We start from the raw sequence: 23,461 nt of genomic DNA, 5'->3' as shown, positions 1-23,461 counted from the left end.
GTCATTGGCTAGGTCTGAACATTGGGCAGTTGCACCGATGATAGGGCTCTCTGAATCCTACAGAGAGATAGATGGGAGTGGAGGGACATCTGAGAAACCAGTAAGGCTGTGCAATCAGCTACCCTGTGAGAAACCCACAATGGAATATCGGAGAGAAACGTGTGGCTATGAAGCACCACTGACTTACCTGAAGCGGTAGAATTGTAGATCTGACTACAACAGGATAGGGTGAATTATTCATCACTCATGGCCTAATCAAAACCAAAAAAACGCAGACAAACAGCTAAGCTCGCAACCATACACAAATGCACGCAAGCACACCAAAATAGAACAGAGAAAACCATTTAAACCTACTACATAAGAATGTTACAGGGAACAGGGAGCAGCAGCATTGGCAACCATCCAGTCTATAACTGATATATTGTAATGTGGGTCTTATCTCCCCACGTTCAGCGGCCTGTTGACCGGAACACGGGCTTGCATATGGTGTGCGCATCCTGCTAAGATAAATAATACGGAAATGGAGACGCATCCTATCAAGCCTCTCAATTACCAGGCATATAAGGAACAACAGCAACACAACAAGAACAAGTCTGCTGTGGTGCGTCTCGTTTGAAAGGTAGGCAGAATTCATTGCATCAGTCTACTACTACATTCCTTTTTCTGTGTATTGTAAAGTACAGAAACTCTAGTACTGTATATTGCTTATTTGTTTGGTTGAATAAAGATGAAAAAATACCTTAAGTTCATAAACGTATCATTCTTGTGCAGTTTATATTTATAGGCTACATTGAGGATTTTATGTAATTATTTTAGGCTATCTGGCATTAGTGCGTAAGCCGAAGCTTCAGGGCCTAACTGTACAGGCGCCAAATAGCTTACACGCCAATCGCCAAATGCTTTTGGGAACAGGCAAAAAAAAGGACAATGACGAGTTAAATTCAATAAGAGAAAAGCTGCGAAATGGAGAGTTGAAGATAAAGAGAAGGGAGGGCCTGAAAAGTAATGTTTGGGAAAGAATTGGTGAAATGGTAAAAAAAGAGGATGATTGATGATTGTGAGGTGCTATAGAAATTCAACAGTCACAAGATGTCACGCCAAGGGAACTGTAGCCTACTGTTCAGACGGGTTGAACTGAAACTGAAATCTATAACCTCTGTGGGAGCAAAATTCACGACTATGATTACATTTCCATTATTAGCAGTTTCTAGACTGCCCACTTTGAAGTGCTGAGACAGAATGGCTATATAAGGAATGGAACATATATGACCAGGGCCCAGCCACCATTATAACCTAGACAGCTGTCAGATGTGGGCATTAAGAAGCAAGAACTGAGACGGAAAGATAATGGTGGAGAAAGGTCAAGGGAAGTTATTTTCATAGAGAGGGAGGGGATTCTATACCTTATGCAAAGACGGAACACTATAAAGGCAGGGCTCTGTGATAAGAGAATTCAGCTGTTCCATGGAATTGCTCGGCTCTGTTACTTTGTAATAAAGTCTAACTGAATCTACAGGTTCCGGTATCTGTGCAAATATTTGACTCAATATTTTCCACAACACCTCTCACATAGCCATAATATTAACTCCTGCAGAATTAAGCACTTCTTGCAGTAAAATTATACACCAAATGTTGGCTAAATTTTGACTCGGGAATAGGAGTGGAGAAATCTTTCCTTCAGCATCTTGAGAGAATGTGAATAAGCAGTTAGATAGCACCTCTACAGACAGTATCTTTATCAGCATCATAAAAACCGATAGTATTTCAACCACATAAAATATGCTTCCAAGCCAAACTGAAATCTTATCAGAAAAATGTTGGGTCGTTTTCACAGCTTTCTATTTCCTCACAACCGGTCAAACTGAAGTTATTTTTTTTTCACAGAACATATTTTTCATATTTTTTTTATACAGCTGACCCACGCACCACTAATAGGGGCAACCAAGCAATGTTTTCTTTTTTTTTTTTTAATGGCCAAATCAACTCAAAACGGCTCAATATTTGGTTTGATGTTACTTAAAAGTAATATGGCCTTTTAAAAAAATAATAACGTTGCTTGACTACAAAACAGTTGATTCTGGCCCATAGACTACTTTCAAGGTGAGGAACCATCTAACAAGAAGTTGGAAAATACTGAGCTTCACCTTTAATCTAGCAACTTGTCATATACAGTACTAGCCTAATACTGATGATCAGTAGATTTTGACCTTAACACATTTCTCCCTTCAATAGGCACCATGTGGAGTGTATTACTCTTTCTCCTGGTCCAGCCTTTGCTCACCGACAGCATGGTCTGCCCTAGCAGCTGCATGTGCAACCTAGAGGGGGCCGTCAAATGTGTGGGAAACATCAGGGACGTGCCCAAAGGCATGCCCGCCAACATGTACCTACTTCAGCTGAATGGCACCAACATGAAGGTTCTGAACGAACAGAGTCTGGCCATGTTGCCCCTTATGCTGCGTTTAAGCATCAGCCACAGCCCCCTGGACACCATCCACCCTGAGGCCTTCCATGTGGCCCCGCAGCTCCTCTCCATCAAGCTGTCATCCAACGCCCTCTCTAGCCTCCCTTCCCGGGTGTTCAGCCCCTTGGTCAGCCTGGAGCAGCTGCATCTGGATGACAATCATCTGGAGTCCATCGCTCCCGTGTTGTTTGAGGGTCTGGCCAACCTGAACGAATTGGACGTCAGTAACAACGCCATCGCTCACCTCGCCCCCAATGTTTTCCACGGACTGAGTAGCCTGCGCTATCTCAACCTGGGGAGAAACTCCCTGCAGCAACTGCCCCCCACCTTGTTCCACTCATTGACACGGCTGCAGTTCCTCATGCTCTACAACAACAAGCTAGAGCAGCTGGAGGTAGGCGCCTTCGATGAGCTGGCCAACCTCCTGGAGCTCAAACTGCACAGCAACCAAATCGCCCACATCCCCCCCGAGGTGTTCTGGGCCCTAGGCAACCTCATGACCCTCACCATGTCCTCCAACCAGCTCCAGGGTGTCCCGAATGAAAGCTTCTACCACCTTCCCAAACTCACCAAGCTCACCATCTACAAAAACCCTCTGCTGTCACTGCCTGATAAGTTGATGGGCCACATGCCCAGGATGAAGGAATTCTACCTGTATGCCACCAATCTCAACACCGTGCCCTGGAGCCTGTTTGCCAACATGAGCGGGATGGAGAGGCTCTTCCTGCACCTCAACAACAAGCTGAGGGAGCTGCCCCCTGACCTCTTTTGCTGCCTTCCCAACCTCCAGAGTCTTTCCCTCAAGTCCAACGACATCCAGGATCTACATCCAGATATCTTCTCCAAGCTGGCCAATATGAACACTCTGCTCCTGAAAGACAACAAGCTCCGCTCCCTTTCTGAGGACATATTTAAGGGCAACCCCAGTTTGGCCAGCATCGAGCTGAAGAACAACCAGCTGCGGACCCTTCCAGGGGAGGTCTTCTCTACTGCAGGGGGTGTAAGGGTTGTTACTCTGAGTGGCAACCCATGGGACTGCAGATGTGGCATCAGAGACATTGCAAGTTGGATAAAGCTTAATGAAGGCGTGGTTAGTGATTGGACAGATGTGATATGTCGTAATCCGCACCCTCTACTTCTCCGCCCACTTGGTTCCCTACTCGACGAAGAGTTTACGTGTGACTTTACCACACCCTCGAGCAGCCGCACCACCCACACTTCGATTGAACTCATCCATGTCGTTTCCAATACAGCTCTTGAGGAGATAGAGGCTGTAGAATTCACACCCACAACTACTGCACCCGAGGCTCCATCAACCCAACAAACAGAAAATCCTACTGAGAGTGTCAGGTTCACCACATCTGGGTTTAGGCGCACAACAGATGCTACACCGACCGCCGACATTCTCGACATTCTTGACGACGACTATATATTCAAGCCTATGGGCACCGAATCGCTTCCCGTCCATGTCCTATCACCGCCCTTCCACGACAGGGTGGTGTTTGAGAACGGGCTCGAGTTTGTGCACAACAACCGCCTAAAGGGCTGGGTTTACCTGTGGACGCTGCCACCCAATGGGACTTACGTTGGGTTCCTCATGGCTCTCCATATCCTTCTAGTGGCCACAGGCATGGCCCTGATTCTGGCTGCCATTTACGGGATGTACCGTCTCCACCAGGCCATGGAAGACCTAGGAGCAATACTCACAAACAGGAAACACACCATCATATCAGAGAGGAAGCAGAAAGACCAAGATAAACTGTAGTCTCACCAAATGCGAAGATACAGTACAGTATGTGTCGAGAGTATCGTTGTGGCGAAACAGTTTGTAAAAGAATAGTGGAACAAAACCTTGGAAATCTGTCAATGTAAAGCACGAGCTAACGTTGTCTGCATTGTGTGAAGTTCTTTAGTATTAGAAGAGTGTAACTGACGATTTCTTCATTAGGCATATCTCGTTTCCTCCCAGTAGTAGGAGCTTTGAACAACAGGAACAAAGAATGATCCTCTCAGGGGGAGAGGACAGTCACAACATTGGTCCAAAGAGCCAGACCATTATAGAGTTAGGCTAACTCTTTTTGACTATTATTGTGAAGATAACTGATGTTGGTATTTATGACTACACGGACCTAGCGAATAATTTCTCAATTTTATTGGGTGAATCATATGTCCACTAAGCAGTGGGTAAAATTCACTACTGGAGTACAAGCTAATCAACCTTGTATTACTCCTAGGTCAAAACATATGCTTAAATTAATGGCCATATGGTGACAGTATGCATTCTTTCAGCGATACAAAGATTGGCAACATCTAACCAGTGGAAAATAACGTTGTCATGGCTTATTAGTTAGACAGAAATGTGCCAGTTGATAGAGGTCATACTGTTTCTGCAGCTGGGGAAAGTAAGCCTAACCGCATTAATAAAAATGTCCTGATGTCATAAAATTATCTTATTCCTGCCTTTCCTACTAGCAGCTATGAGTGATCCTAATATGCCTGTATATTACACACACACACACACACACACACACACACACACACACACACACACACACACACACACACACACACACACACACACACACACACACACACACACACACACACACACACAAAAAAAAAATGTAAGTGAGGTACTGATATCTTACTATTTAACTGCTCAGAGACATCTTGGTAGGCCGACAGGTGTGAATTATGAAAATTAGGTGACTTTTGGATGACCCCCACACATCACAAGACCAATTGTAGTCATTTAAATGTATTAACACATTGAAAAAAGCAGAAACAAGGTATCACTTAAGGGGACATAAGCTTCATGTATTGTAGGTGAGCTGATGCTTTTCTTTTGACTCACGGGACACTGCAGACAGATACGATGAGGCTCCTATCTCAGTCCTAAAATGGGAAGCTCAAGTACACCATTTCTCAATATCATAGTGTAGTAAGACATTTTTCGATTTGGAAATGTTCATTGCAATGTTTCCTTCCAAAACAAAAACAAGCATCCACATGAAAAACTGTTTAAGGCATTGGCATTAATTTATCACCATGTACAAAGTTGCCTATCAAACATTTGTTTTATTCCATTACCCTTGTGTTGGTAGAATATTCTCATGTAGGCTATTTGAGAACAACACTGTTAAAATAGAAAGACTCAAAACACCATCATTGTGTAGTGAAACCATGAAAAGTAGTTCACCTAAGCTGAGATCTGGTGTTTGGAGGGTGTTTGAATGGAAACCCAATGCCAGTGTTATAATACGGTGAATGTATTTGAAAACGGAATGGAGATTCAGAAAGTGGTTCTTCAATTTGAATATTGGTGTTAAGATAGTCTTGTGAAAACCATTTCTGGTGTTTCAGTGCATGTAAAAGGCAGCATCTAAACACAAAAAGCATGTTTTGGCAGACTGTCTCTCATACAATGAAATGGTTTTGAAATGACAATGGTTTATAGCGTAAATATTGATTGGGGATGATTTTATTTGAGTTAAAAATGTTAAGAAAATACTGTGAATTGAATACTTTCCCTAGGGTAGACATTGGCACTAATTATAGGCTACTGTTGCCAGGCCCATTGTGAGATTATAATAATGTTACAAATCAAAATGACAACTCTTTATGTTGACAAAACATTGTCTTAGTCCACTCAGTCAGTCCTCAGGACTAAACTGTTGTGCTGAACCACCCTTCTTATACTGAGCACATCGGGCCCGATTCAGACTTGCGATAGACTTAACATGGACTCAATAAAATATGGATTTCACTCAAAAATGTTAAAGTCCATGTTAAATCAACGTATCTTTATTTTTTCTGTGCTTTGTTTAGAAAGATTGGCAACAGGAGACTGATTAAGTAGTGAATTTTACCCACTCAACCACACAGCCACGTACCGTGTGAAGAACTTGGGCCCCCATATTAGAATGTTTAGATTAAAGGCAAAATTTGAACTTTAGACATTGTGCTGCTTTACTGTTTAAAATTCCTCCAGTCTGGGGCATGGAGGTGAAGAGAGGGCATTCGTGTCTGGTGTGCCCTCTAAGCAAACTCTACGGTCAAGTATAAAAGCAGGCAAGTATGCGGGCACCTCCCCTTTATTCAGGTCTTTCACGAACTCATACAGGAAAGAGCACAACAAACGCTGAGGTGAAACTCTCCAAAATAATCCAAGAAAGTATGTGTCAATAACAATGTGAGTACAAAACGTTATTACATTGAAGAAAGAAACAGAAAAGTAATTCACTCAACAAGAACTAGCCAGCAGATCTGACCCACTAGCTTACAGCTAGTGATGTTACGTTTGATACCGGAGCTCCAAGGTATGCGTCGAAATCGCTAAGCAGCTAACCTCGAAGACGTCTGCCAAAGCGTGTATGACTTTATCAGCAGTACGTCATCAATGACCTCTGAAGCTTTGTTTGATCACGTGCTTTGTCAAACCGTGTGTTGCAAAACGCAAGATCCCACTGATCACGCCGTTGTTCCTGTGCCTTTTCCAATAACAAGCTGATTTCAAACACTGACCTCTACTGGACACCGTACATACAAATACAGTTAGGATTTTGTAGAAAAAGTTTCACCCAACTTAGCAGATAGACGAGGGAACTATGTAACAGTCATGGACGTGAGGGTTCGGGTCGAATCCTGTCGAAGGCACACTATTTAGAAAATGATTCTTTCTGCACTGTTGCTCAAATTTGTTTTATATAGTATAGTATAAGCTTCTGTCTTATAATGCCATATTCAGTTTTTGCAAAATAGTCAAGCATGATGTAAGATGTGGACCTAGTATTCCAACTGATTAGGTTACTAAAGCCAACGACATACCGCTGTGCCACGATGCTATAATGAAAACAATGGGGGACAAAAATATCTCTGTTAATCACACACTGCTATTTATTGCTGACCAGCAGATGTCACTAATGTGCATTGTGAACCTAATAAAGCTCTGTGTAATTAACAGTATTTCGGCACAATTTGGTGAAAGCGCCGAAGCCTTAAGAAAGCCTCGGTTTCCCATCACTACTTATAGCTGCACTAGGGTCAGACAGGCTTCCTGTGTAGATTAAGACACCCCGGAGCTGGCGCGAGATATGGCTCGGAAAACACACCTCAATTCAGGGATGAGAAATGTGTTGTATTCCGAATTGTCCTCTTATCCCAACTGTTACACCGAAAAGATTGAAAACTGTTATTTTTATCCTCATGCTAGCTAGCAGTAGCCACAGCAGCCATTGTGGAATGGCATGTCGCATTGAACAACAAAGGAGCTGATTTGTTGACACTAAATGGCTGCTGTTGCTTCTGCTACCTAATATTAGGACGAAAAGGACTGTTTTCTGGAAAAACTAGCATTCGTTAAATCTTCTATGCGTAACAGTTGGGATAATGGGACAATTTGGAGTACAAGGCATTTCTCACCCCTGGATTGAGGTACGTTTTCCGAGCAATATCACGCTGGCTCCTCAGTGTCTTAATCTACACAGGAAGTCTGTCCGACTCCAGTGCAGCTGTAAGCATGCGGGTCGGATCTGCTGGCTAAACAAGGACATTTGTTTTGAGTAGCATTTCGGCTGCTAATGGTTGCTGTATGCTTTTAGTTCAAGTCAAACAGACATTTTTATTCATTGGTTCGTTTTCTTAATGCTACATTGTAGTTAATGGACACGTCATGCAGATGTTTTTATGCAAACGAAGGCCTGTTTTTTGCTTGCCAACTATTTTTTGGGTTTGGCTTGCCTACTAGCTTTATATATTGTTTGATGCCTGCACCACATGCTATATGTTACACTAAATAACCACTGCCAATTTAGCCTGCTCTAGCCTGCCTCACCACATGTTACTGCATCCCACTTTTGACATTCATATTGTTCTGTTGTTGCTATATTTACATAGCTTCATTAATGTATTTGCATTTTGCATGCTGCTATTGATGTTTAATAAATGTATATTCGTATAGCAATTTATGAATATTATAGCAGTTAATAACTTCATTATGCACTATCATTACTGCTTGTTATTAGTATTTGCCTGTAGAAAAACATACAGGCTGGCCATACCTAACCAAAGCAATCAAGACAAGGATCACAGACTAATGCCATCTGACCTGTCAATCATATCGTTAAACTCAACTGTACTGTGATTCAATACATCTGAACAACCTTCCATGTACCGTCATCTGAATATAAAGACTCAGGTCAAACACATTAGCATAATGGATGACTGGTGTATCGCATTGAGCCCTGGGCTGAAGTTTTGTATTAGTAGTCATTGCCTGTATTTTTGTCCATGAATCTGAAATATAATGCCATATTTCCCTTGATTTAGAAGAATATGATTAATACCTTACAGATCTTTGAACTATCTTAATCAATATAAAAATGTAAAAGACCTGTTAATGTTTTGTCGTCATTTGATGATTTGCAAAGAAAAGATAAAGCATTTGAAACTTCAAAATCATGTCTTGGAAAATGTATTTTGTACTCATGAATTATCCTGGACAAACGTATTCATTTGTATTATCACAAAACTATATTCTCTCGTATCATTTCTTTGAGCATAATACCGTACATTTGACCTTTTTGGAATTTCCAAGGATGAGTTTATTATATAACAGCAGGGAACATACAATAAGAGGAGGTACTTCCATTTACAGTATATGGAAATGACAGAAGAAGGGATGTAATTCTGCACTAAACAGGACTCGAAACACCATAAGTGCGCCCAGTCTCTTGCAATGTGTAGCCCAACTCTTGATTAAATGATGTTACATCACTCCATGTCATGTTTCAGAACACCTTAAATCTGCCCCATAGACCCTTACACCCATGTGTTTCAAAACTCCAGCAAAGTTAAGGTTTCGTCTCTTTAATGTTGGTGGCAGCTTAGTTGCCACTAGTTTTAGTGTTACAAAACACTTCATTTTAACAGTGTGTAAGTACAAATAGAATTTAAGTCCCTAAAAGGGTTATAAAACCTGAAAAGTACAAACACAAAATACTTTGGAAAATGAATGACAAATTCCAAGTGATTGTTTTATATTCTAACAATGAACAAAAGAGAATGAATTGCTGAATAGCAGCCAAGTTCATCACTATGGCGACCGGTGATTAAGCCTTTCCAGTACATTGAACTCACATAACAGTGGGCAGAGATCACACTATTCACATCACTGACACACACTCAAATAGTTCACATCAAAACACAGGACAGGAAATAGCAACACCGGGTTTTTACCCATAGTCTTTACCATAGTCATAAGTCACGAGAACTGTGCCTTAAAAACAGCCATCATAGGTTAGGGTCCGAGTTTGATTCGTCAGAATACTTTCAGTGAATTGAAGCCATTGTAAACTGGCCAATCCAAACATTTCAATTCACAAAAGGGTATCCCCCCAAAATTGTCTGTGCACAGCATTTTAGCAGTAGCCAAAAATGGGACCAAAATTAGGCTAGCACTAATGATAATGTATCAGGACCTACACAAACGTCTGTCTGTGTAAACCTTGCACAACCCATTACCTACATACGTTGGCCTATTGCTCTTCTTGACTAATACAACTTCCCTGCAAAAACACCCTGTACAAAAGACAAGGACCCGCCCTTTATTTTGCATGTCCCTTAATGGTAATCAGCTACATCTGTATTTTGACCATGCTGGTCACATTAAGTATATGTTCTCGCTGCTGCTGGGCTGAGATATACGTTAACTCCACCCTTGCTATCTTGTTTAGGGTGGGGGTAGCAGTGCCCTTGGTCTGCGTAGGAGTCGTAAAACAGATGGATTTCCCCTTTATAGCAACAGAGAGGAATGTTCATCCGAATAATAAGTTAACAGACAACTTTTCTTTAGGTCTAATTGAGAGCAGATGATTGCCACTTTACCTCTACTGAGCTAAAATGTTTTTTTTTTCTGCAGTTGATTGAAGTTTCTTTGGAATCTTGGAATAGAAGTGAATACCCTTGGCTCTCCATCATAAGTTAGTTATCATCTGAATGGTTTGATCCCTAGTGCTGTATGCCTCTGAGCCATGCATGAGAACCCCAGCCCCTCCCCTTCCACCTCCATGATCAGGCTGCTGGTCATCAGCGCATTGGGCAGCCCCTCCACCCCGACTAAAAGCCCACTGTCAGCATGTCAGCGCCTAACACACGCCGACTTACTCATGCACAACTACAAAGTCCCGTGCACACATACAGTATATCCCCCCTCCACTACATGCATGTCACAATTCCACACATGGAGACATTCAAACACGCTCAAAGGCACGCACATTCATGCAAGTAGTCCCAAGCACAACCTTACACAAATCCAGTCCTTTTACAGAAAGGGTGGGGCTTTCCCCCTCACACAATCCACCCACCATACTTCCCAAAAAATGTGTGTGTATGTGAGAAAGAGAAACAGACAGAGCAAAAGGCGGTGCAAGCGAGCTTCAGTAAACGACCTGAAAGTTTCAAGGGCACAGGGGGAAAAGATCGATTGAGGATGATGAACGTGATGACAAAGAGCTGGACAATGTGAGGATGTGTGGTTCTGGAAGAAACAGGAATCTCTAATTAATTCATATCTGACATTTCCAAAGAGGGAGCACAGTGACAAGAGAGGATAAAAGATAGCAGACACTCCCCACCAACTCATTTCTCCGTTCACTCAACTGCCAAGTACTGTACAAGGTAAGCTCCGCTCTTCCATATAACCTACAGCATCTTGTTTTACAATAGTTAGCAGGGCACTGGTTGACCTGGAGATTCCGAATCTTATTTATGCTGTTGAAATGGCTTTTTTGCTCATATGAGAAAGAGATGGTCAAAACTGTAATTATTATTAAAACAAATTCTTATTAAGTGAGGTCGTCTACTTTATTGTGAAGTTTTAATTGTCCAAGCAAGACAAAAACTATAATGATTATAAAGTAGACAACTGTAGGAGCATGGTTTTTTGAAACTATGATTTAACCGTATTATTTGGTCTTACTGTGTGCAAATTATGTGGAGAAGAACAGAAATGTGCTTTGAAGAGGGCAAAAACGCTCCTCTTTCAACTCTTAACCCATTTTTTTCAGGATTCATTGCAAAAAATCATCTCATGTAATTTTATATTAGCTTTTTTATATTGTTAGTCTATGCAATTCTCCCCATATACCCACCCTCTAATTTCCTGGATATATATTTTGTGACTGGCAAAGTGCTGATGCTTAAGTCCAGGAAATGGGGAGAGAAAAAAAAAATCACAGCAATTAATGGTGAACTGGAAATGTTTTACAATGTAAAATGTTCCAGCCCAGTCCAGACTGTGGTTTGGTGAGACTGGGACTGATTATATCAGAGAGGAGACAGTTTAAATGTAAGCGGCCACTCAAATAGGGACCTTATGAATTTGTATTTTGCTGAGGAGTCAGAAGAGGCATGTTTGCCAATGGTGCTGTTCAGTCATATCGGCTATGTCTTCACTCCCAACAGCAATAGGATAACATTCAACTACAATTTCCTGAGAGGAAACATCTGAGTAAGTAACTATTCTGTAATTACAGTGCATTAGGAAAGTATTCAGACCCCTTGGCTTTTTCCACATTTTGTTATGTTAGCCTAATATGGATTAAATTGTTTTTCCCCCCTCATCAATCTACACACAATCCCCCATAATGACAAAAAGGACATTTCTTTACAAATTTGCAAAAAAACAACAAAAACGTAAATATTGCATTTACATAAGAATTGAGACCCTTTACTCAGTACATTGTTGAAGCACTTTTGGCAATGAATACAGCCTCGAGTCTTCTTGGGTATGACGCTACAAGCTTGGCACACCTGTATTTGGCGAGTTTCTCCCATTCTTAACTGCATATCCTCTCAAGCTCTGTCAGGTTGGATGGGAGTGTTGCTGCACAGCTAATTTCAGGTCTCTCCAGAGGATATTCGATCGGGTTCAAGTCCGGGCTCTGGCTGGGCCACTCAAGGACATTCAGAGACTTGTCCCGAAGCCACTCCTGCATTGTGTTGGCTGTGTGCTTAGGGTTGTTGTCCTGTTGGAAGGTGAACCTTTGCCCCAGTCTGAGGTCCTGAGCTCTCTGGAGCGGTTTTTAATCAAGGTTCTCTGTACTTTTATCCGATCATCGTTCCCTAGATCCTGACTAGTCTCCCACTGAAAAACATACCCACAACATGATGCTGCCACCACCATGCTTCACCGTAGGGATGGTGCCAGGTTTCCTCCAGGTGTGACGCTTGGCATTCAGGCCAAAGAGTTCAATCTTGGTTTCATCAGACAAGAGAATCTTGTTTCTCATGGTCTGAGAGTGTTTTTAGGTGCCTTTTGGCAAATTCCAAGCAGGATGTAATGTGCCTTTTACTAATGAGTGGCTTCTGTCTAGCCAATCTACCATAAAGGCCTAATTGGTGGAGTGCTGCAGAGATGGAAGGTTATCCCATCTGGAAGGTTATCCCATCTCCACAGAGGAACTCTGGAGCTCTTTCAGAGTGACCATCGGGTTCTTGGTCACCTCCCTGACCAAGGCTCTTCTACCTGATTGCTCAGTTTGGCCGGGCAGCCAGCTCTAGGAAGTCTTGGTGGTTCCAAACTTCTTCCGGTTAAGAATGGAGACCACTGTGTTCTTGGGGACCTTCAATGCTGCAGAAACATTTTGGTACCCTTCCCCAGATCTGTGCCTCGACACAATCCTGTCTCGGAGCTCTACGGACAATTCCTTCGACCTCATGGCTTGGTTTTTCCTCTGACATGCACTGTCAACTGTGGTACCTTTCATAGACAGGTGTGTGCCTTTCCAACTCATGTCTAATCAATTTAATTTACCACAGGTGGACACCAATCAAGTTGTAGAAACATCTCAAGGATGACGAATGATAACAGGATGCACCTGAGCTCAATTTCAGGTCTCATAGCAAAGGGTCTGAATACTTATGTAAAGAAATAAATAATAATATACATATATACATATACACACAGTTGAAATCAGAAGTTTACATACACCTGAGCCAAATTCATTTAAACTCAGTTTTTCACAATTCCTGACATTTAATCCAAGTAAATATTCCCTGTCTTAGGTCACTTAGGATCACCACTTTATTTTAAGAATTTGAAATGTCAGAATAATAGTAGAGAGAATAATGTATTTAATATTTTATTTCTTTCATTACATTCCCAGTGGATCAGAAGTTTACATACACTCAATTAGTATTTGGTAGTGTTGGCTTTAAATTGTTTAACTTGGGACAAACGTTTCGGGTAGCCTTCCACAAGCTAGGTGAATTTTGGCCCATTCCTCCTGACAGAGCTTTCTATAGGATTGAGGTCAGGGCTTTGAGATGGCCACTCCAATACCTTTACTTTGTTGTACTTAAACCATTTGCCACAACTTTGGAAGTATGCTTGGGGTCATTGTCCATTTGGAAGACCCATTTGCGACCAAGCTTTAACTTCCTGACTGATGTCTTGAGATGTTGCTTTAATATATCCACGTAATTTCTGCCTCATGATGCCATCTATTTTTTGAAGTGCACCATCCCTCCTGCAGCAAAGCACCCCCACAACATGATGCTGCCACCCCTGTGCTTCATGGTTGGGATGGTGTTCTTTGACTTGCAAGCCTCCCCCTTTTTCCTCCAAACATAACAATGGTCATTATGAACAAACAGTTGTATTTTTGTTTCATCAGACCAGAGGACATTTCTCCAAAAATGATCTTTGTCCCCATGTGCAGTTGCAAACCGTAGTCTGGCTTTTTTATGGCGGTTTTGAAGCCGTGGCATCTTCGTTGCTGAGCGGCCTTTCAGGTTATGTCGATATAGGACAAATTTTACTGTGGATATAGATACTTTTGTACCTGTTTCCTCCAGCATCTTCACAAGGTCCTTTGCTGTTGTTCTGGGATTGACTTGCACTTTTTGCACCAAAGTACGTTCATCTCTAGGAGACAGAACGCGTCTCCTTCCTGAGCGGTATGACGGCTGCGTGGTCCTATGGTATTTATACTTGCGTACTATTGTTTGTACAGATGAACGTGATACCTTCAGGCGTTTGGAAATTGCTCCCAAGGATGAACCAGACTTGTGGAGGTCTACAATTTTTTTTCTGAGGTCTTGGCTGATTTATTTTGATTTCCCCATGATGTCAAGCAAAGAGGCACTGAGTTTGAAGGTAAGCCTTGAAATACATCCACAGGTACACCTCCAATTGACTCAAAATGATGTCAATTAGCCCATCAGAAGCTTCTAAAGCCATGACATGATTTTCTGGAATTGTACAAGCTGTTTAAAGGCACAGTCAACTTAGTGTATGTAAACTTCTGACCCACTGGAATTGTGATACAGTGAATTATAAATTAATCTGGTAGTAAACAATTGTTGGAAAAATTACTTGTGTGATTCACAATGTAGATGTCCTAACCGACTTGCCAGTTTGTTAACAAGAAATTTGTGGAGTGGTTGAAAAACTAGTTTTAACAACTCCAACATAAGTGTATGTAAACTTCCGACTTCAACTGTACAGTATATATATATATATATAAAACCAGTCAAAAGCTTGGACACACCAACTCATTCAAGGGTTTTTCTTTATTTTTACAGTTTTCTACATTGTAGAATAATAGTGAAGACATCAAAATGTATTTTATTTTTGAGATTCTTCAAAGTAGCCACCCTTTGCCTTGATGACAGCTTTGCACACTCTTGGCATTCCCTCAACCAGCTTCATGAGCTAGTCACCTGGAATACATTTCAATAAAAAGGGGTGCCTTGTTAAAAGGTAATTTGTGGAATTTCTTTCCTTCTCAACGTGTTTTAGCCAATCAGTTGTGTTGTTACAAGGTAGGGGTGGTATACAGAAGATAGCCCTATTTGGTAAAATACAAATTCCATATGATGGCAAGAACAGCTTAAATAAGCAAAGAGAAACGACAGTCCATAATCTGCAACTTTGAAAGTTTGTTTATGTGCATTCAAAAAACCATCAAGCGCTATGATGAAACTAGCTCTCATGAGGACCGCCACAGGAAAGGAAGACCCAGAGTTACCTCTGCTGCAGAGGATAAGTTCAGTGGAGTTAAATTTAACTCAGATTGCAGCCCACATTTGTTCTATATTTAACCTTTATTTAACTAGGCAAGTTAGTTACGAACAAATTCTTATTTACAATGACGGCCTACCAAAAGGCAAAAGGCCTCCTGCGGGGACGGGGGCCTGGGATTAAAAATAAAAAATACAATATAGGACAAAACACACATCACAACAAGAGAGACAAAACAACACTATATAAAGAGAAACCGAAGACAACACAGCATGGTAGCAACACAACATAACAACAACATGGTAGCAGCACAAAACATGGTACAAACATTATTTGGCACAGACAACAGCACAAAAGGCAAGAAGGTAGAGACAACAATGCATCACAAAGCAGCCACAACTGTCAATAAGTGTCCATGATTGAGTGTTTGAATGAAGAAATAAATGCTTCACAGAGTTCATCAACTGTTCAGAGGAGACTGCATGAATCAGGCCTTCGTGGTTGAATTGCTGCAAAGAAACCACTACTAAAGGACACCAATAAGAAGAGGAGACTTGCTTGGGCCAAGAAACACGAGCAATAGACATTAGACCGGTGGAAATCTGTCCTTTTGTCTGATGAGTCCAAATGAGAGATTTTTGGTTCCAACCACCGTATCTTTGTGAGACAGAGAAGGTGAACGGATGATCTCCGCATGTGTAGTTCCCACCATGAAGCATGGAGGAGGAGGTGTGATGGTGTGGGGGTTCTTTGCTGGTGACACTGTCGTTGATTTATTTAGAATAAGGCACACTTAACCAGCATGGCTACCACAGCATTCTGCAGCCATACGCCATCCCATCTGATTTGCGCTTAGTGGAACTATCATTTGTTTTTCAACAGGACAATGACTCAACACACCTCCAGGCTATGTAAGGGTTATTTGACCAAGAAGGAGAGTGATGGAGTGCTGCATCAGATGACCTGGCCTCCGCAATCACCCAACCTCAACCCAATTGAGATTGTTTGGGATGAGTTGGACTGCAGAGTGAAGGAAAAGCAGCCAACAAGTGCATATGTGGGAACTCCTGCAAGACTATTGGAAAAGCATTCCAGGTGAAGCTGGTTGAGAGAATGCCAAGAGTGTGCAAAGTTGTCATCAAGGCAAAAGGTGGCTACTTTGAAGAATCTCAAATATTTTATGATTTGTTTAACACTTTTTTGGTTACTACATGATTCCATATGTGTTATTTCATAGTTTTGATGTCTTCACTATTATTATACAATGTGGAAAATAGTAAAAATAAAGAAAAACCCTTGAATGAGAAGGTATCCGAACTTTTGACTGGTACTGTATATTTGCAGAAATTTCTAAAAACCTGTTTTCGCTTTGTCATTATGGAGTACTGGGTGTAGATTGATGAGGGGGTAAAAACTATTTTAGAATAAAGCTGTAACATAACAAAATGTCGAAAAAGTCAAGGGGTCTGAATACTTTCCAAAAGCACTATATATTGCTGCTATAGTCAATACTGACCTATTTGGACTACCAATAACATTTTAAATGCGATGGTTGTCATGTATCCACAGGGGAGCAGCGTGTTGCACACACACCCACAGGTTGCTATGGTTATGATGAGCAACATACAACATAACGCAAAAATTATTCAAACCTAATCCAAATGGTATGATACCAATATTTTGATAAGAAACTGGAACTAGGCTATGTTATTTCTACTTTATAGAGAGAAACTCAAAGCAAATAGGCTACATACTGACTGAACACAAAATCTACTGAAATGGGTAACATCTGGGAAACTCCAGGAACGGTTTTATGTTCCTACTTCTTTGATGTAAAAATAAAACCCAATTCCTCTGTGGCTGTGTTCAATGGAAGGACAAACACGCTGGTCTTTGAAACACTCCATCTGCACTTTAAAATAACATTCCGCTGCCATTTGACTTTAATAACGGACCAGGGTCTATATGGAGAGAGAACCAAACCGACAATAATATTCGTTGAGCTCTGTTATTTGCTGCTTCCTCTGCCATTACTAACAGTCCAAACAGTCCACAGTCCCAGAATGCTGCAGTCACCCTGTATGCTAATGCTGTGGCTATCCTCCTCCTAGAACACTTGTGGTGGTGAATTAAGTCACGCTTAAAAGTATTATATTTTATGTTGAATTTTGCACTTATTATACTGGTACTTCGAAACTTTGATTCAATTACTACACTCTTTCAGCGCCTTCAGAAAGGATTCACGCCTCTTGACTTATTCCACATTTTGTTGTTACAACCTGAATTCAAAATGGATTGAAAAAAAGAATGTTTCTCACCCATCTAAACACAATACCCCATAATGACAAAGTGAACATTTTGTTTTTATACGTTTTAGCTCATTTATTGAAAATGAAATACTCTACATGACCAAAAGTATGTGGACACCTGCTCGTCGAACATCTCATTCCAAAATCATGGGCATTAACATGGAGTTGGTCCCCCCTTTGCTGCTATAACAGTCTCCACTCTTCTGAGAAGGCTTTCCACTAGATGTTGGAACATTGCTGCAGGGACTTGTTTCCATTCAGCCACAAGAGCATTAGTGAGGTTAGTCACTGTTGTTGCGTTATTAGGTCTGCCTCGCAGTCGGCGTTCCAGTGAATCCCAAAGGTGTTCGATGGAGTTGAGGTCAGGGCTCTGTGCAGGCAAGTCAAGTTCTTCCACATCGATCTCGACAAACCATTTCTGTATGGACCTCGCTTTGTGCACAGGGGCATTGTCATGCTGAAACAGGAAAGAGCCTTCCCCAAACTGTTGCCACAAAGTTGGAAGCACAGAATAGTCTAGAATGTAATTGTACGCTGTAGCGTTAAGATTTCCCTTCACTGGAACTAAGGCGCCTAGTCCGAACTATGAAAAACAGCCCCAGACCATTATTCCTCCTCCACCAAACTTCACAGTTGCCACTATGCATTTGGGCAGGTAGCGTTCTCCTGGCATCCGCCAAACCCAGATTCGTCCGTCGGACTGCCAGATGGTGAAGCGTGATTCATCACTCCAGAGAACGTGTTTTCACTGCTCCATAGTCGAATGGCAGCAAGCTTTACACCACTCCAGCCGATGCTTGGCTTTGCGCATGGTGATCTTAGGCTTGTGTGCGGCTGTTCGGCCATGGAAACCCATTTCATGAAGCTCCCAACGAACAGTTCTTGTGCTGATGCTGCTTCCAGAGGCAGTTTGGAATTCGAGTGTCGCAACTGAGGAGAGACAATTTTTACGTGCTACGCGCTTCAGCACTCAGAGGTTGCCGTTCTTTGAGCAAATTCGTGGCTGAGCTGTTGTTGCTCCTAGACATTTCCATTTCACAATAACAGCACTTACCATTGACCGGAGCAGCTATTGCAGGGCAGAAATTTGAATAACTTACTAGTTGCAAAGCTGGCATCCTATGACGATGCTTCATTGAAAGTCACTCAGCTCTTCAGCAAGGCCATTCTACAGCCAATTTTTGTTTATGGAGATCACATGGCTGTGTGCTTGATTTTATACACCTGTCAGCAAGGGGTGTGGCTGAAATAGCCTAAGCCACTAATTTGAAGGGGTGTCCACATACTTTTGTATATATAGTGTATCGAATTTACATAAATATTCACGCCACTGAGTCAATATATGACTCACAGTGATTACGTCTCTAAGAGCTGTGCACACCTAGAATATATAATATTTGCACATTATTCTTTAAAAAAAATTCAAGCTCTGTCAAGTTGGTTGTTGATTATTATATAGACAGGTCCCACAGTTGTTCTTATTAAGTCCAATCAATTGAATTTACCACAGGTGGACTCCAATCAAGTTATAGAAACATGTGAAGGATGATCAATGGAAATATGATGCACCTGAGCTCCATTTTGGAGTCTCATAGCAAAGGGTCTTTAGTAAATAAGGTAATGCTGTTTGGTATTTTTTTTAAATTTGCCCAAAATTCTAAAAACCTGTTTTTGCTTTGTCATCAATGAGAAGAAAAAAATAATAATCATTTAGAATAAGGCTGTAATGTAACAAAATGTGGAAAAAGTTAAGGGGTCTGAAAACTTTCCGAAGGCACTGTATACTGTAATTGTTAATGATGGTTACAGAGATGTAGTCATGTAGTCATTCAAAAATGTATGTAGTCATACATGTAGTCATTCAAAAAATTGCACACAAAGTGAGTCCATGCAACTTATAATGTGATTTGTTAAACACATTTTTACTCATTAACTTATTTAGTCTTGCCATAACAAAGGAGTTGAATACTTATTGACTCAAGACATTTCAGCTTTTCATTCTTAATTAATTTGTAAACATTTCTAAAAATAATAATTCCACTTTGACATTATGGGGTATTGTATGTCGGCCAGTGACACAAAATCTCAATTTAATCCATTTTAAATTCATGCTGTAACACAACAAAATGTGGAAAAATTCAAGGGGTGTGAATACTTTCTGAAGGCACTGTAGAAAAAAGGGTTCCAAAAGGCTTCTGCAGCTGTCCCCATAGGATAACTGTTTTTGGTTCCAGGGAAAACTATTATGGGTTCCATGTAGAACCCTCTGTGGAAAGGCTTCTACGTGGAATCAAAAGGGTTATACCTGGAACCAAAAGGGGTTCTTGAAAGGGTTATCTTATGGGGACAGCCGAAGAAGCCTTTTTGGTTCTAGATAACACCTTTTTTTGTAAGAGAGTAACATGTCATAAGTGCACAGGTTTTTTCTCACAATACTTGGTTATTTCACCTTCCTTCAGCTTACTTGAAGTATTTACTGTGAGTAGCTCTGGATAGGAGTGTTTGCTAAACTGACAAAAAAATATATTTGTAAAAAATGTAGGCCGTAGCCTTCCATGCCAGACCTTTAAGCTGGTGTTAGGCTGGTGTTAGGCTGGTGAACTAGTACGTCTGTTCAGATTGTACTGAGTGTAGGAATAATTTGGTAAGAATGTCAGGTGAGAAATTAGTCTTTCTAACTTTAGACTCTGGGAGTTTCCTAGAATTAGCCTAGCCATTGTGGATCCAATCAAAGAAAAAAATCACATGAAAACAAAAACGTCACATTCGTGCAGTATTTTCGGTTTACCCTCATTTGAACAGAAAGTTGTTCATTTTTGCTACTATTAAGTTAACAGTCCCATTAAGCCATTAACTTAACGATTAAGTACTATTAAGTCAACAGATGGACTGATTCCAGTACTTAACGGGAGATGCTAAATGTAGCCTATTTAATGGTCTATTTAGCTCGCACCCTCCCATGCGTGTTATATCCACATGATCCCAATTTAACAAGACACAATTTAAAGAATTGATGATGCAGCCGTATTTGTCTTATATATTTTTAACCTCACTTGAATTTGATTTATTAGGTCTTATTTTAATGTGGATTTTTTTTATGCAGTGTCGCACATATTGCTTTATAATCTTGACATGTTGTTTGGGTGTGCATGGCATCGAATAAAGCTACCCAATGGGCACAGACGTGAATTCAACGTCTATTCCAGGTTGGTTTAATGTCATTTCATTGAAATGACGTGGAAACCATGTTGATTCAACCAGTTTGTGCCCAGTGGGTAACCACTCTTTTGATCTTTTCTAGGAGCATCAATGGATCTGCCAATCGACCTCCTCATCTTTCTCCTCCTCCTTGCCATCAGTGGAGTTCTTGGAGCGTGCCCAGATGGATGCCAGTGCAAAGACAACAAAATCCTTTGCCATGGCAGGTCAATCACAGAGTTTCCCTCCTCAGTGCCTGGTTCCACTACCACCTTCTACATCTCCAACACCAACATCACCGCTCTCAAACCTGATGACTTGGCTGGTTTTGCCGAGGCCCTTGGCATCTTTGTGGTCAAAGACACTGGGATCAGAGAAGTATTCCCTGGCACCTTTGACCTCACCCGTAACTTGGGTGCCCTGGGCTTCACCGGCACTGAGCTGAATGACCTGCCTGAGGCCTTGTTTCTAAATCTGGTGAAGCTGGAATCTCTGACTCTGAGCGGCAACAAGCTCCTGGTGCTTCGCCCCGCCTGGCTTTACTCCCTCGCTGCTCTGAGGACCCTGGACTTCAGCAAGAACCTCATCACGTCTGTACCAGAGAAGGCCTTTCGCTCTGTCACTCAGCTGGAGCATCTCACCCTGGCCAGGAACGGCATCAACCAACTCTACAGGGACACCTTCAGGGGCCTGAGCAAGATCAAATCCCTGCGTCTGAACCGGAACACTCTTAGGGCGATCCCTGCTGGAGCGTTTGATGACCTGGTAAGCTTGGAGGAGCTTTCTCTACAGGATAATGCCATCACTCATCTCCCTGCTAACCTGTTCTCCCAGCTGCAGAGCCTAAAGAAGCTTTATCTCTCCAGCAACCGGCTGACTTCCCTCCCAGAGGGGATTCTCCTCAACCTCCCTAACCTGGCCCAGATCTCCCTGTATGAGAACGAGCTCCAGAGTCTGTCCCCAGGAGTGTTCGGCCCCATGGCCGTGAGGGAGCTGTGGCTGTATGACAACCGGCTGACCCACCTGGAGGAACACACCTTCAGCAACCTGACCCAGCTGCGTCTGCTGGTACTGAGCCGGAACCAGATCAGCTCTGTGTCTCCCGGGGCCTTCAGTGGGCTGGCAGAGCTGGGGGAAGTGTCCCTACACACCAACCTCCTCACCAGCCTGCAGGAAGGCACCTTCCAGGGGCTGCATAAGCTGGTAAACATCTCCCTGGAGAACAACTACATCCACTCCCTTCCTGCCAGGCTTCTCCATGGCCACTCCCACCTTGGCCAACTGGACCTCCACAACAACTCCCTCCTCAACCTGCCCTCAGAGCTCCTCAGCACCCTCACGGTGGCCAATGAGGTGCTGCTCGCTGAAAATCCCTGGAAGTGTGACCAGGACATCGTGCCACTGCGGGACTGGCTGACACGGAACCCCACCAAGGCTAACCTCAGTACTGTGGTGTGCCTCACGCCCTCTGTCTTAAGCGGTGACAGCATAGCCGAACTGACTGACGAGGAGCTGATGCTGTCCACTACGAACGCCGTCCCTGATACCACCCCGACAGAGAAGAGAAGGAAGCCCCACACCCCCGCTCCCAAGAGGAGCACCCCCTCCCCTGCTGCAGAGGCCACGCCCACCCAGGAGCAGGGGGAGGACACCAGCAGTGGGCAGGGGAACGGAGAGGGCGTGTCCAGGAACACGCAGATCATTATCATCGCGGTGGTCTGCACCGCCATCATCACCAGTCTCATCGTCTGCTGCGTCTGCTGGAGGAGGAACAACAGAGGCAGCCGCAACCTTGGCCGCAGGAACAAAAACAACTCGGTCATCTAGACTGGCCCAGAGGCCTGAGAACCACATAGGAGGTGTACTGTACAGTTATGCTGAGCATGCCAGGGCAAACATCCTGATGCAGTTTCTCCCAAACATCTTAGCACAGGAACCCATCGTGTCTCTATCATGTCTCTTCAAGAACTCATGACCAAGGACAGACTAGCTGGGGCCTGAGCCTTGGGGAACTCTACTTTGATCGAATAAGTTATTCTGATTGGGATCCCATAATATTAGAATTAAGCCATTTTGCAAGTCCCTCTTCAGCAAGCTTTCTGAGGTTTGAACAATATTTTGCACAAATAACCAAAAAAGAACATCTCATAAACCAACAATAATCATCTGGAAATTGCATGGATGATATGCACAAAATGCCTTTCATCTTTTGTTCGATACTGGTAAAAAAGTTGAACGTATACAATTGAAGTCGGAAGTCACCATACACGTGGGTTGGAGTCATTAAAACTCGTTTTTCAACCACTCCACAAATTTCTATTTAACAAGCTATAGTTTTGGCAAGTCGGTTAGGACATCTATCACAATTCCAGTGGGTCAGAAGTTTACATACACTAAGTTGACTGTGCCTTTAAACAGCTTGGAAAATTCCAGAAAATCATGTCATGGCTTTAGAAGCTTCTGATA

At 42.3% G+C, this 23,461-nt stretch overlaps 1 protein-coding gene across 1 annotated transcript; it reads left to right on the top strand.

Moving 5' to 3' along the window:
* The first annotated feature begins 458 nt into the window (after positions 1-458).
* LOC115158940 (uncharacterized) lies at positions 459-23,240 on the top strand. Its single transcript, XM_029708381.1, has 5 exons — positions 459-619; positions 2,233-4,225; positions 10,539-10,644; positions 11,933-11,972; positions 21,099-23,240. The coding sequence occupies exons 2-5, from the start codon at positions 2,238-2,240 to the stop codon at positions 22,820-22,822; spliced, it is 3,858 nt and encodes a 1,285-aa protein (XP_029564241.1). The 5' UTR covers positions 459-619; positions 2,233-2,237; the 3' UTR covers positions 22,823-23,240.
* Positions 23,241-23,461: the final 221 nt, after the last annotated feature.

The sequence above is a fragment of the Salmo trutta genome, chromosome 22 (genome assembly GCF_901001165.1).
Source record: "Salmo trutta chromosome 22, fSalTru1.1, whole genome shotgun sequence".
Lineage (NCBI taxonomy): Eukaryota > Metazoa > Chordata > Actinopteri > Salmoniformes > Salmonidae > Salmo > Salmo trutta.
This window is presented reverse-complemented; position numbering and strand designations above follow the sequence as displayed.

What these genes read in the sequence shown, in the direction of transcription:
- LOC115158940 (XM_029708381.1), top strand. Translation starts at nt 2,238, where the DNA reads ATGTGGAGTGTATTACTCTTTCTCCTGGTCCAGCCTTTGCTCACCGAC. An exon ending in TACTCATGCACAACTACAAA is followed by an intron (nt 10,645 to 11,932) that starts GTCCCGTGCACA and finishes CAACAGCAATAG; the next exon opens with GATAACATTCAACTACAATT. An exon ending in TCCTGAGAGGAAACATCTGA is followed by an intron (nt 11,973 to 21,098) that starts GTAAGTAACTAT and finishes GATCTTTTCTAG; the next exon opens with GAGCATCAATGGATCTGCCA.